This window comes from Chelmon rostratus, chromosome 13 (genome assembly GCF_017976325.1).
Source record: "Chelmon rostratus isolate fCheRos1 chromosome 13, fCheRos1.pri, whole genome shotgun sequence".
In the NCBI taxonomy this organism is placed as follows: Eukaryota; Metazoa; Chordata; class Actinopteri; order Chaetodontiformes; family Chaetodontidae; genus Chelmon; species Chelmon rostratus.
Genome location: NC_055670.1, coordinates 75964 through 90030, shown reverse-complemented (window position 1 = coordinate 90030; position 14067 = coordinate 75964). Strand labels below are relative to the sequence as shown.

The following is a 14067-nucleotide window of genomic DNA, read 5'->3' as shown; positions in this document are numbered from 1 at the left end:
GCTGAAAATGATGGAATAAGTGTTTAAAGCCATCAACAGTGTCAGGAATCGTATCCAGAATCAAATAATCTTTGCACAGTTAAAATACAGTTTTAATTGTCATCATGCAGCCTCTGTTTCATAGGATTTCTATTTTAAACTCAAGAGCGACACCTGGATGATTCAACTCATTTATAAAAGTATCTATTGCTACATCACTTGCTGTCAGGTTTTGTAGGAAAGATCACTCTGTCTTTCTAGTGATCTGATTGGTCAACATTGGTTACCATCATGATGTACCCTGGTCAAGAGTGAGTCAGCTTTAATTCTCTTCTTTGTAATCCTAAAGGTAGCTGGATAAGCCACCTGGTGTTGTACAGTCTCAGTGCTGTCATTCATCCAGCACAGTGACTTACCAACGATTCCGCATTGGACACTCACATCTTTGAATAACATGATAGCATACTAAATTTTACCACATACCTACGCATGAATCTCTTCATGCAGAATCACTCTGAAATATTTTGTGCTATTTCTGTCTTAGGAAGTGGGAAACCGCTACGGGAACTTCTCCCTGGCCACCATGTTCCCTCGGCGGGAGTTCACCAGTGAAGACCTGAACAAGACTCTGCTTGAACTAGAACTGGCTCCAAGTGCTTCCATCGTGCTTCTGCCGGTGAATAGACCAGAGTCCACATTCCATGTATCATTCAGACAACTTCCCACCTAAACTGAGTCTTCCCTGATTAACATGAATAGACCAGTGTGTGCTGCCCAGAAGAGCTACGTGATCTTCTTTGATGTCACTGTGACATTTTTAAAAACTGGCACTTTTCTTTGACACTTATTTTAAGGGAATTTTTTTTGTGGGGGAATTATTTGATCTTCAGATGGATGTCACTCTCATGTGTTAAGTACAGAACTGGAATCAGGACGAAAGTATCTTAACTAGCAGAGGGATAGAGGGGGAAACAGCATGGCTGGCTCTTTACAAATACATTTGTCCCAGAATGTTAAACTATACCTTACACATGCCTCTTATATCAACATTATTTGGCTCCTCTCCCTCTCAGCAGTCAGGCAGGGCGGGTAATGCAGTGGTCCAGACCTCTGGGGGCGGCATCTGGGCAGTCCTTGGCACACTGCTGTATCCTCTGCTGGCTGTATGGAGATTCCTCAGCTCCTTCATGTTTGCAAAACCGCCCCCTCCTGGAGCATCAGCCAGACGCCCCGCCCACCAGTCCAACTCTTACACCAACTCAGCCTCTGACAAACCAAAGAGGTGAGGGCAATCACTGCTCAATTTTAGTTAGAACTACTTGTTAGCAGTATGCAAATCTATAAGCCAATTCAATTCAATTTTATTTATATTGCGCCAAATCACAACCAAAGTTGTTTTATTAATCTCCGAACTGTAAATTTCTCCTAGGAGATATCTATCTCGGAAACTTTCCATATAGAGCAAGTACCGACCAAACTCTTTACCTACAGAGGGTGGGTGAGAGAGAGAGAGAGAGAGAGAGAGAGAGATGCAATCAAAGTATTGACAGCTTTAATAGATTTGTAGCCATATGAAGTACATATGGCATAGTATATACAAATGTGATATATTTATGTATGTGATGTATTTGCATATTAATAGCAGATAGTATATGAACATAGTACGTCAATAATGATCTAATAATAATGGTAGCATAGCTAATAGTAATAGAAGTTGCAGTGGATGTCCAGCAGGGCCATGGCAGGAGATGCAGATCAGATCAATAGTCCAGGTTCAGACACTCTCCATGCAGACCTGCGAGACTCCAGGGAAGAAGCGAAGTTAGTAACATGCCTTGGTAGAACAGGAATACATACAGATGGAAAGGGAGAGAAGAACAGAGGAAGCTCATTGTGTCATTGGAAGTCCCCCGGCAGCCTAATCCTATGGTAGCATAACTGAGGGCTGGTCCTGGACTTGACAGCCGTTTTGGACTTTTTCAGGGTCTAACATCTCTCTCTCTCTCTCTGTCTCGCTCTCTCTCTCTTTCTCTCGCTCTGTGTGATGACAGCTTGAAACATTTTTAAAGTACCACTAATTTACTAAAGTAATTTTTGAAAGAAATATTGGCTAACTCATTGTCTTATAAATAGAAATCAATAAAACACACCATTATTCAACTGAATCCACGCAAGGGTCCTGCTGCTGTGGTCTTACTCGTTCTGGTTTGACCAGTATGGTGATGAAGCAAACTGAAGATACAGTCGATATTGTTTTGTGACAGTTTGTTTTGATGTTATTGAGTCAGGTTAGTTTAACTCTTTTGTGCTTGTGCTACTGTTTACCATGCTGCTAGTTTATGGAGTTACAACTCAGTTACATCAGAACTTTATAACGATCAATGTTCTTTGATAGTAAAAAAGAGATTTTATTGGTATATACAGCATGTATACAATGTGGTAATTCTCTTCCTGCCATTTACCTCTGTCTCCAATCAGAGAAACACTCTCCAAGCACACTCTGGAGAAACAGCCCAAGGACTTCAAGAAAGATGGTAAAATCTGCAGGCTCCGGACTCAGGAGGACAGCGAGGATGACAACAACACCTGGAACGGGAACTCCACCCAGCAGATGTAGCACAGTGACAGCAGCTCTCCCTTACTCTTGCTCTTCTGGTGTGATTAGATCAGTCTGACCAGTTCAAGGTTTCTGTTGCACTTGGGGCTGATCCTTTTGCTTTCTCTTTATCTTACTGTGTTCCAGGCCTACACCCCTGCACCTTACCTGCATGGGTAGATCAGTAATAATCAGCAGACTCTCCTTTGGGTTTTAGATGAGTGTTTTGTGTTGATTATAAGATTATTATGTCTCCTAACCTGGGCTCAGAACAGCAGGTTTAAGATCCTAACAGACTTTGAAAGGCTACACCAGCATCCTGTCTTTGGTATGTAGCTCATGGCTCATCATTCTGAAATGACTTGGGTGGCCTGATGTGTCTGGCACCAAATTCCTTGAAAAGAGAAAATAGACAGTTAACAGCTGACCTGACCTGAAGATGTTGTAATCTGAGCCCGGCTTTACGTTATATTGTAGGGTCACTACTTTTTGGATATGTTTAACTTTGAAAAGTGATTGGCTAATTGCCAGTGACTCTTACTAATTGGTATCTATCAGTGGAATTATGTTTTTTTTTTTTGTTTGTTTTGGATATATGAAATATTTCTTCAGCTTTCAGCTGCTGGCAGGGGACTTTATGCCTATAGCTGTTGGACTCTACTAATGTGGTGGCCCACACACACAAACCTTGGCGGTATGTGTTTGTGCTAGTTGACAGTGGGTGGCTACTGTAGTGCTCCTCAAAATTAAAGCAGCCTGTTTTTCAAAAAACCCTTGAATTGTGTCTTGTCTGAATCTTTCGTGACCTGTCTCATCCAGGCTGACGTGATGTCACCATGATCCAGAATAGTTGGAACACAGTTGGAGCCCTGATTAGTTGTCTTAAATGATTGTTTGATGATGATTGAAAGACAATCATGCCATGCCACCTCATCTGTATTTACTGCCACCCCTGTCAAAATTGCTCATAAAGCAGATCCCTCTTACATAAATAATAAACATCATTTCTGAAACTCCATCAAATATAACTAATTTATTTCCATCCAAACATATGCAATTTGTACTTCTAATTTAGATAAATTTCTTTTACTTTTTGTTAGTCAAAATGTATACCAGTGGTTTTAAATCTAGTGTCTGTTGCAATATTCCTGCCGTGGTGCACTTGTAGTGATTGGACATTTGTGAGAGGGATCAACTAGGAATGATTGGTTGTCCAGAGCTGAAAGGTGGTAGCAGCCAAAGTAATCCAATCATGTGTCAGTCTTCTAGTTCAATTTTCCATAGGTTACTTAGAGTTAAATTCAGTGACTTTCATTCATTTGTCCTGACCACTTTTCATCAGTCATGTCTGAGTTCAATGAGTTCAACAAATATAAAATGAAAACATTTGAGTATGAAAAATCACATCTTGGGCACATCTTGATTTCAGTGTTTCAAAGCTTTCAAAGTCTGTTCAGTGTACTTACACATGCCATTGATGTTTATGTGTGGGTGTGTGAGGGTTGATGTCAGCGTCCATCTAGACTATTAAATTAGCCTATTAAATCTAGCAAAAATCAATAATGACTATATATAGTAAATAATAATAATAATAGATTTTATTTATAACGCACTTTACATTTGAACACAAATCTCAAAGTGCACAGTACAGGCAACAATAACAATAAAAGCAACAATAACAGTAAAAACAAGCAACACAGCAAAACAATAAAAAACAGATAAAATCAGATAAGATCAGTCTAGATAAGTAAGTTACTTTGGGACTTCAGAACACAATATTACAAACAATGAAGACATCAAGACATCATAGCAAAAACAGCATTTATTTACTTTGAATTGTAAATGGCATAAAGCAAAAAACGGATTGGATGCAATATGTCACGTAAAAGAGGCATAAGGAGGCTCTTCATTCAATATCATAATTAACTTTAATTACGAATGGAATGACTTGCCAATCAAGTATTTGGTGGCTCTTATTCTTGTAGTCCCTCCCTCAGGGTAAAGCAGCCAATGTTGTTGCGGTGAGGACGGTTAATGGGGGCAGGGATGAATGACAGCAGGGGGTGGTTACACTTGTATTAATGTATGAGGTATTTCAAAACTCCTCTTATGTTTAAATGTAATGATTAATTTGGGTGTTGGGGGAGGGAGTAGGGGGGTTTGTGGCTCTGCTCTCTGTTGGGTGTATATGTACATTATACATTGCTATATTCTGCCCATCCTGTTGCATACTGCAAACTCCCATACTGTACACATTCTAAACTGCACAACATTGCATCTCGTGAATTATAAGCACTGATGCAACTGCAATCGTGTAGTAAATTACAGTTATTCATCTTTAAAGGGATAGTTCACCCAAAAATTGAAAATACATACCATCTAGATTGTTTTGGGTTGCAAAGTTCTGGCAATACCGGGTGTAGAAATGTCTGCCTTCACTTGAATATAATGGAACTAGATGGTGCTCAGCTTTTGTTGCTCAGCACACCAAAAAATTACATTTGAAAAACTCAACAGCATTGTCTCTAGAAATAGGGACCTGATTATTCAAGATAATCCACAGACCTTATTGTCTGCCACCACCAGTCTCATGGACGAACATTTTTCTTCATACCAAAGTAAATCCGCCAATTGTGTATCACTACACAAAAAGAAGCATGCATCTAATCATGGACGAGAGGCCTGTCCATGTCCAGCATAGGATGTAAACAATAATGGCTATAGCTATAAACTAATCTCCACAAGCTAGCAATGTCAGATGAGGGTTAGGAGAGTAGATGCATGCTTCCTTCTGCACAGTGATAAAATTGACAGGTACAGTTCAGTGGAGAGAAAATAGTTCCTACCTGAAACTGCGAACAGCAAGGTCTGGATTATCTTCCATGACCAGGTCATGATTTCTCAAAAGAGCCACTGATGGAGAATTTTTCAAACACATTGTTTTAAAGCTCAGAGCAACACAAGCCAAGTGCCATCTAGTTCCATTATATTCAAACGATTGCAGGCATCTCTGCAGCTGGTATCTCCAGAACTTGACAACTGACACCAAAACTAGATTGATAAATAGCAATGTAGAGGGGTGTACTTTGAAGCAAGATTAATGGGTTAGTGAGGATCTTAAAGACAGAGTTTTCAATGTCACAAAGATACCTCTCTTTTAACCAGGCTAGATCACACCTAACCTACTCCAGAAGAGTTTCTAAATGCAATTCCTGAGTATGTTGTTTATGTGCTGTATCAAGTTTAAACTCTAAGAGCTTTAAGAGAGAATGTGTAGTTGTCTCATTAGATATTGAGTGCTCAAATACATATTGTATATTAACTTAGAGTTAAACTAAGAGTTTACATGATCTGTCAGCATTCCTCTCTTGCCCTATTTTCAGCAACTGTGAGTTGCTTTTTGCTGTAATATTGTTTTATATTGTTCACAGCTCTCCAATATAAAGACGTGTTCCTCTTTACTGAAGTAAGTGGCACACAGTCAGCCCATTTTATCCAGAAGATGATCCTGATGAAGAAAACCTCCATTGGGAATCATTATCTCTGACTCAGGTTTGAGGTTTTGTCAATTCAGCTTATGCAAAAAAACCTGGCTATGTCCAACTTGGTTTGTAATAGTGGGGCAACTGTGGCTCACCTTAAGTGGTCTAGAAAAGCGCTATATAAATCCAGTCCATTTTAGTCCATTTACCCCTCTGGTAAGAGGGAAAAAAATATTTGGAAGAGAACTGTCCCTTAAGGACAGAAGCAAGTCAACATTAAAGCCAGTGAATACATCTGTGAATGTGGACATAAATATCTGAGCATTACAAATGATCCTCTCTGAACATTCAGACATAACTCAGACACATTAAAGATGCACTGAACAAACGGTGCTGCAGTGGTGACCCTTACTCTCCAGTGAAGGTTGGATTGGTCACAGTGGTGGTGGCATTTTGGAACAGTGGGTTGTCAGCCTGAAAACAGAGAAAGCTTGACAATTAGTTTGTTTTCATCAATGATGTTTTTTAATCTTAGACAAAGCCCCAGGTGCTCTTCGTGTTCATCTCTACAATGTAGAAGGAGGACTTTAAACTCTCTCATAAAAGCTGATATTAAAGTAATGGCAAGTCCCAAATAATAGTTGCCATTGGCTGGCACAAACTAAGGCTGGGAAGTGAATTACCTGTACTACAATGGCCACAAGGTAACTTGAGAATAATGTATCCACAACGTATTCCATCAGCACAGCTCCAAAGTTTTTCTTTTTAACAGATATACTGTTCTCCCTCACTAACTGATTCCAATCACCTCTACTTTGCCATCACTTTTAGGCTACTGTCAGCCCTTCCTGCATATTAAAAACTGACGAGAAAAGAGCTACATTAAGGTGCTACAAGGCTTTTCTAATAAATATTCACAGTAATAAACTTTATTTATTTAAACATGCCAGGATCACAATGAGGCAAATAAAGCCAGACAATTAAAAATAAAACGGAATAAGCTAGCATGAAAATCAACCTTTTGAACCAACAGGTTTTGAGAAGTCATTTAAAAGATGTCAGTGATTCTGCAGTCTCAGTTCTTTAGGCAGGGAGTTCAGAGCTGAAGAGCTATGACTGTTAAACCAGGTCTCCTTTAGTCCTGAACCAGGACTTAGGAACAACAAGCAGAACCCTGCCTTATCAGATAATCAGCTAAATCATGACATGCTTTAAAGGTAACCAATGAAATCTTAAAATCAACTCTAAAACTTACTGGCTCTTGTTTAAATGTGCAGTTAATCTTTAAATGCAACATTTTAGTCAGATACACCTCATCATACATTAACTGATTTTCTTCTCTGGCAGCACAAACATTTTGACATTACTTACTTCATAATACTTTGTTCATCATTAAACAATAAAATACGAAAATACTATATCTATCTAATACTATGAACCAGAATTTCACAATTTGCTAATCCCTTATGCTCAATTAAAAACAGTACAAAGACAAACTGACAGACTGCCTAAAGTCATTTACATTTTACACAGTGCCCCAACCTTTTTTGGAATTGGGATTTGTACCATAACGACAAAGTGCTTTACAGACTGCCTCTCTTTTACCCATTCAAACTGACACACTGATTGTGATTGTCGGACATAACCTTGGTTAAGGAAGGGAAAGCTTGCGGTGGTGGAGGTGCTGCAAGTGCTATCCAACCTCTGCAGCTCATTCAAATTCCAGTAGCATGGCACCTAGTTCTCCCACAGTTCTTCCACACTACACTGCTCCTCTGCACTCTGCACTGGCTACCGGTGCCTGCTCAAATCCAATTCAAGACACTGGTACTTGTCTAATGTGCTACAACTGGTTCAGGGACAAAGCCAGGAAACTGGTCAAACGATACACCAATCCATACCCAATCCATCTACTACTGCTAAAAAGCTTGTTACTCACTACGAAGAGGGTATAGCTATTGCTCACTGCACCTGCTACTTGCTGTTTGTGGTCTTAACTCCACAATAGTGAAATGAGCACCCCATTGACATCAGGACAGCAGAAACTCTACGCATCTTCTGTGGCAGACACCATCTGTTCAGATTGCACCTTGGGCATTGAAAAAATCTCAGTCATTGTTTCTAAATGTAGCACTTAAAGCAGTTCAATGTATTTGATGAAGTTGCCATACTTCCATCATTATTGCAATTTTGGGGTTATATTCACATCGTTGAATGCATTTGCTGTAAGTCACTTTGGATAAATGTAAATGCTAAATTAATGTAATGTATGTTAGGAATTCAAACCTGAAGGGAGGCATGCTTCACAATGCTGCACAATACTTTACAAAAAACAATAGAGAATATGACAAATATAAAACCATAAAAGCTCTTGTTCTTAAAATGTTGATTGTGATTGTTTTAAGTATTTGTTTTTGTACATTCAAATTAATCATCTCACCTCTGCCCACTTGGATTTCTTTTTTTCATTTTCAAATTTCCGGAACTCTTTCAGGTCCTTCATGTAGATGAGCAACTTGATGAGCATCAGCAGCAGGATGCCAATGAAAGCCACAGATGCAATGGAGCCTCCGATGATAGCTGTCACACTGGGTGGTTCAGGACAGTCTGGAGAAAGAGGGACACATTAAAATGCAAAACTATTAAAACATATTAAAAAAGAGAACGAAATAGGGAAAAGTGAAGACCAATGTTTTTTTGATTCCTCCACCACTTTGGTTCAGACTGAAATATCTCAACAAATATTGGACAAATTGTACAGACATTCATCATCTCGGGAAGATATTTTTTACTGTTGTGCCACCACAAGACTGACATTTTTTTTTTTATTGAAATGTTTCAACAATGAGTTGCCATGCAACTGCCATGAATGTTTGAACCAAACATTCATGGCAGCTGTGGCTCAGGAGGTAGAGCGGTCATCTAATTATCAGAAGGTCAGTAGTTTGATTTCTGGTCTCGGCAGTGTACATTTCAAAGTATCCTGGGGCAAGATACTGAACCCCAAATGGCTCCAGATGCTGTGCCATCGGTGTGTGAATGGTTAAAGCTTGTAATGAGCAGGTGGCCAAGCCAGCATTGTGTAAATGGGTGAATGCAGACTAGAAAAGCCCTATATAAATGCAGTTCTCTTACCATTTAAGTTTTCTTGGGGATGAATTGTAATAAATCTACTGATCATCTGACTTTACATTTAGCGACAATATCAGCACAACATTTTTATTTGCACAATACTTTGGTTTATGACCAAAATAGCTACAAAACTAAAGACATTACCATTAGACTCAGATGTACTTTGTGCTATGTGCTAATTAGCAAATGTTAACATATGTGAACATAGTAAACATTATACCTGCTGAAGATTGGCATAGTAGCATTGTCATTGCGACCATGTTATCACACTGGTGTTAGTATTTAGTTCAAAGCACTGCTGTTCCTAAGTACAGGGTTGCTAGCAGACTCTTGTTTAATGTTTCCAAATAGCAGAACCACTGAAAACTGCATTGAAACAATTAAACAGATCTTAGATTTAAAGAGTTAGTCATCCATGGAGAGTTTTCTGTATTACATGAGCAGCTTACCTCTCTGTTTCAGAATTTCAGCCCTGTAATTATCCTCTCCGACCAATTGGTCCAGCTTAAATTTGATCCAGCAGCCCTTTGTGTCCTTCTGCTGGCACTGCCTGGTTGGTATGGTGAACTGGTCTACCATCTCATGATAAATGCTCTGGCTGCAAGCCACACTACAGTTTTTTTTAAAAGGACCCGAGTCAAAGCCAAGGCATTCAATGCAGTTTCTGAGAACAAGATCAACAGCAACAATTAAAAGTTAGGTCATCAGAAGAGCAACTTTGTTCATTTATGACCAAATAAGGTTTACCTTTTGCAATGTGGTGATGCAAATCTGTAATAATAATTTGAAAGTAAAAGTTGAATAGAAGTTTGGACTCCTTACAATTTAGTCTGGCAAGGGTCAGAGCAGCCGAGGCATATCTTGCATTGTGGACGCTGGTATCCCTCCTTACACTCACAGCGGTTACACTTGCAGGTCCCTCTGCCGTAGCACACAGTGTTGTTAAGGGTGCGACAGCCCTCCTCAGACACCTTGCACTGACAGGCTGAGCCCTCATAACCTGGATTGCATTTACATGTGCCACAGTTGCACTTACCGTTCCCTATAAATTGTGAGGAATGGAGAGAAGAGTTAGAGTGCTGCAATACTTGCTTTTAACTACACATGTGTATGCAGGCTACCTCACATAGACTGCTCACCTTCATCACTGCTCTCCATCACAGTGTATCAAAATAATGTAAACACAGTAATTGTACAGTAACAGTCTCCTATTTAGTTATGACAAAAGGTGAGTCACAAAGTGAATAATTAAAGCATGTGGAGCACAAACGTCCAAGAGCCTTCTACAGGTGTGATGTCATAACACAAGCTGAAGGCAAATGTCAGAAAAAAGATTCAAACAGAGCATCCACCAAATTGAATTGAACATAGCTAGTTCGCATTTTATAGGCATCCTCATCAGGCAACATCAAATAAACATCACAACATAATTAAAGCACAATACAGACTGGTCACAGATGATATGGCTGTAGGTGTTGTGGTGGTGACAACAATGGTTGAAATTGAACATTGCACTATAAACCCAAACCTACTTTGCAGTTATCTACAGCAGCTTTTACAAACTCATTGCATTAGTTCTACATCAATCTTACACAGTGGGGTTCCCAGGAGTTGTCAACACTGTGATGTATGGGATGTGATGCATTTACACATGCCAACCCACAGGTTGGCACTGTGCCCTTTGGCAGTGCCAAGCACATAAACTTGTACACGGTGAATGAGAGAATCAGTAAACGAATGACTTGCACTGGCATTAGTTGTTTGTGTGTTTGTTCCTTGCGTGGCTATCTAGAGTCGAAACCCACTGACATAATATTGGCGACGAGGATAACTTTAGATTGCCAAAGTTTCGCCGCAGTATTGACTGCGAGTGGAGGAGGAAGAGGAACGTTTGTTTGGTCGGAAAAGTTTGGCCAAGTTCAGCTCGCCAAGCGAAAGGATTGCTAACGCTGGCTAGCCACACGCCATGGCTGGATTTATTGGACACATTAACCCGTTCGACGAGTCGTTGGAGCAGTGGACAACCTACGTTGAAAGGTTTGAACATTTTGTTACGGCAAATGGAATTGCTGATGAAAAGAAGCTTGCCGTTTTCTTGAGCGTAATTGGTGCGTCAACATATGGACTTTTACGTAGCCTTGTGGCTCCAGATAAACCAGGGGCTAAGACATATGCCCAGCTTACTGAAGTTTTGAAAAACCACTTTTCTCCGAAAGCAATTGTGATTGCGGAACGATTTCGCTTTCATAAACGAAACCAACAAGAGGGAGAATCTGTGACGCAATACATAGCAGTGATTAAAAAGCTTTCCGAACACTGCGAGTTCGGAAAGCTGCGGCACCCACTTGCAGGACGCATTGAGGGACAGGTTCGTTTGTGGACTGAACATAGAAGCCATCCAGAAAAGATTGCTGACGGAGGACAAGCTGACTTTCGCCAAAGCAGTGGAACTTGCTGTGTCAATGGAGACAGTCGCCCGCGAGACACATCAGCTGAGTCATGCGCTAAAAGGGAATGCCCTATCACTGAACGAGAAGCAGCGCGTGAAATGTTCGCGCTGTGGGAAGACAAACCACCACGAAAGTGATTGTTTTTACAAGGAGCAAAAATGTCACAGATGTGGGAAGAGAGGACACATCTCGAAAATGTGCAGGAACAAAGAGACTGTAAGTAATGACAAACCAGTGAAATACAAGTTTAAAAAGAAAAACAGAGTGCACCAATTGGATGTAAAAGACACTAGTAGTGATGGTAGCACCACAGACACTGAGTTAGCTTGCATATGGTGTCTCAGCAAGGCAATTTGTCACACATATGTGTAAACCCGAAAATTGAAGGCAAAATGATTGAAATGGAATTAGACACTGGCGCTGCTGTGTCCCTTATCTCAAAAGAAATGTATGAGGCCCACTTTAGTGAGTTACCCTTGCACCCAACCCAGATAATGCTGAAAACATACACTGGCGAAGTGATTCCAGCAGAGGGAGTTATCACTGTCATTGTGAAAATGAACAAGCAGAGGGCTAAGTTACCACTGTATGTAGTGCAGGGAAGTCCCCTCCCACTCTTTGGTCGTGAGTGGCTACGAAAAATTTGAATTGACTGGCGAGAGATAAAGACAGTCTGTGAAGAGACGCTAGAGGGCGTGCTACAAAGACATGCAGAGGTCTTTAAGAAGGAGTTAGGCACCCTGAAAGACGTGGAAGTAGCCATAGCGCTGAAGCCGGATCATGTCCCACGTTTCTGCCAAGCGAGAGTTGTTCCCTATGCGCTCAGACCAAAAGTGGAGGCTGAAATTGAACGACTGTGTGAGCAGGGAATCATATCCCCTGTCAAATTCAGTGAATGGGCAACACCCATTGTGCCTGTTGTGAAAAAGAATGGAGATGTAAGGATATGTGGGGATTTTAAAGTCACAATTAATCCTGCCCTGTGCGTGGAGAAATACCCCATTCCACGCATTGAAGATTTATTCGCTTCACTTTCAGGAGGGCAGCAGTTCAGTAAACTGGACTTGTCTCACGCCTACTTGCAGATGGTGATCAAGGAAAATTCCAGGAAATGCCTCACAATAACCACATCCAAGGGTCTGTTCATCTACAACAGGTTGCCATTTGGAGTTACCTCAGCACCAGCCATATTCCAACGTGCCATGGACCAAGTCCTCCAGGGTCTGCCGAACGTCCACTGCTATCTGGACGACATATTGGTCAGTGGACAGGATCGTGCGCAGCATCTGAAGAACCTGGATGCTGTCCTTGGACGCTTGGAAGAATTCGGCTTACGAGTGCAGAAGGAAAAATGCGAATTTTTCAAGGATTCACTGGAATATCTGGGTCACGTCATTGATGCCCAGGGTCTACACAAGGCACCTGAGAAGGTCAGAGCAATCGTGGAGGCTCCGGCACTAACAGACGTGAGTCAGTTACGTTCTTTCTTGGGGCTAATCAATTATTACAGCAGATTTATTCCCAACCTGTCATCTATCCTAAGCCCATTGAATGCTCTGCTGTGCAAGGGAAAGCAATGGCAATGGACATCTGAATGTGCAGCATCTTTTAAAGAGGCAAAAGAGCAGCTACTCTCTCAAAGTGTGTTAACCCATTATGACCCACAACTTCCCATTCGGCTGGCGTGTGACGCATCACCTTATGGCGTTGGTAGCGTCATCTCACACATCCTCCCGAATGGACAGGAGAGGCCTATAGCTTTTGCATCTAGGACTCTGAATAAGGCCGAAAGAAACTATGCCCAATTTGAACGTGAGGCTCTTGGCATCATATTTGGAGTTCGTAAATTCCACCACTATCTGTATGGCAGACAGTTTACACTCCTTACAGACCATCGACCATTGACCACAATTCTGAGCCCGTGCAAAGCAACACCATCCATGGCTGCTGCTAGAATGCAGCGGTGGGCTCTCTTGTTATCAGCCCATAACTACACCATACAGTACAGAGAGGCAGCTCGTCATGGCAATGCTGATGGGCTTTCATGTCTTCCTTTACCAACATCACCAAGAGAGAGAAAGAGTGCTGTGGACAGTTTTCACATTAAACACCTGGAAGCCTTACCTGTGAACAGCCAAGAAATCTGCAGAGAGAGCAGGGGTGACCCTGTCCTTGCTCAAGTCCTGGAAATGGTCTCCACAGGTCGCTTTCCAAGGGTCCAGGATGCAGCTAGCACATTGGCACCATTCATCAGCCGGAAGGATGAGTTGACACTCCAGCAAGGTTGCCTTATGTGGGGTGTGCGTGTTATCATTCCCTCAAAACTGAGATCAAAAGTGCTGTCTGAACTGCACACTGGACATCCTGGTGTTGTCAAAATGAAAGCTGTCGCCCGCAGTTACATGTGGTGGCCCGGAATTGACGCTCA

At 41.2% G+C, this 14067-nt stretch overlaps 2 protein-coding genes across 3 annotated transcripts in view; one reads left to right on the top strand and one right to left on the bottom strand.

Moving 5' to 3' along the window:
- Positions 1 to 3354, top strand: part of ubxn4 (UBX domain protein 4) — a 36475-nt gene extending 33121 nt beyond the window's left edge. The window contains exons 11-13 of one of the 2 annotated variants that reach the window (XM_041950243.1): positions 524 to 655; positions 1056 to 1261; positions 2458 to 3354. In XM_041950243.1, coding sequence (XP_041806177.1) covers positions 524 to 655; positions 1056 to 1261; positions 2458 to 2596 — 477 coding nt within the window. In that variant the 3' untranslated portion in view covers positions 2597 to 3354. Of the gene's footprint in view, positions 1 to 523; positions 656 to 1052; positions 1262 to 2457 lie in introns of both variants that reach the window. The other variant, XM_041950241.1, reaches the window with a different exon arrangement.
- Positions 3355 to 4379: 1025 nt separating this feature from the next.
- The window catches only part of itgb2 (integrin, beta 2), a 36816-nt gene continuing 27128 nt past the window's right edge, over positions 4380 to 14067 (bottom strand). Inside the window, exons 13-16 of the mRNA XM_041950240.1 lie at positions 10012 to 10231; positions 9639 to 9853; positions 8498 to 8664; positions 4380 to 6531 (exon numbers count right to left, since the gene is read on the bottom strand). Coding sequence (XP_041806174.1) covers positions 6466 to 6531; positions 8498 to 8664; positions 9639 to 9853; positions 10012 to 10231 — 668 coding nt within the window. The 3' untranslated portion in view covers positions 4380 to 6465. The remainder of the gene's footprint in view (positions 6532 to 8497; positions 8665 to 9638; positions 9854 to 10011; positions 10232 to 14067) is intronic.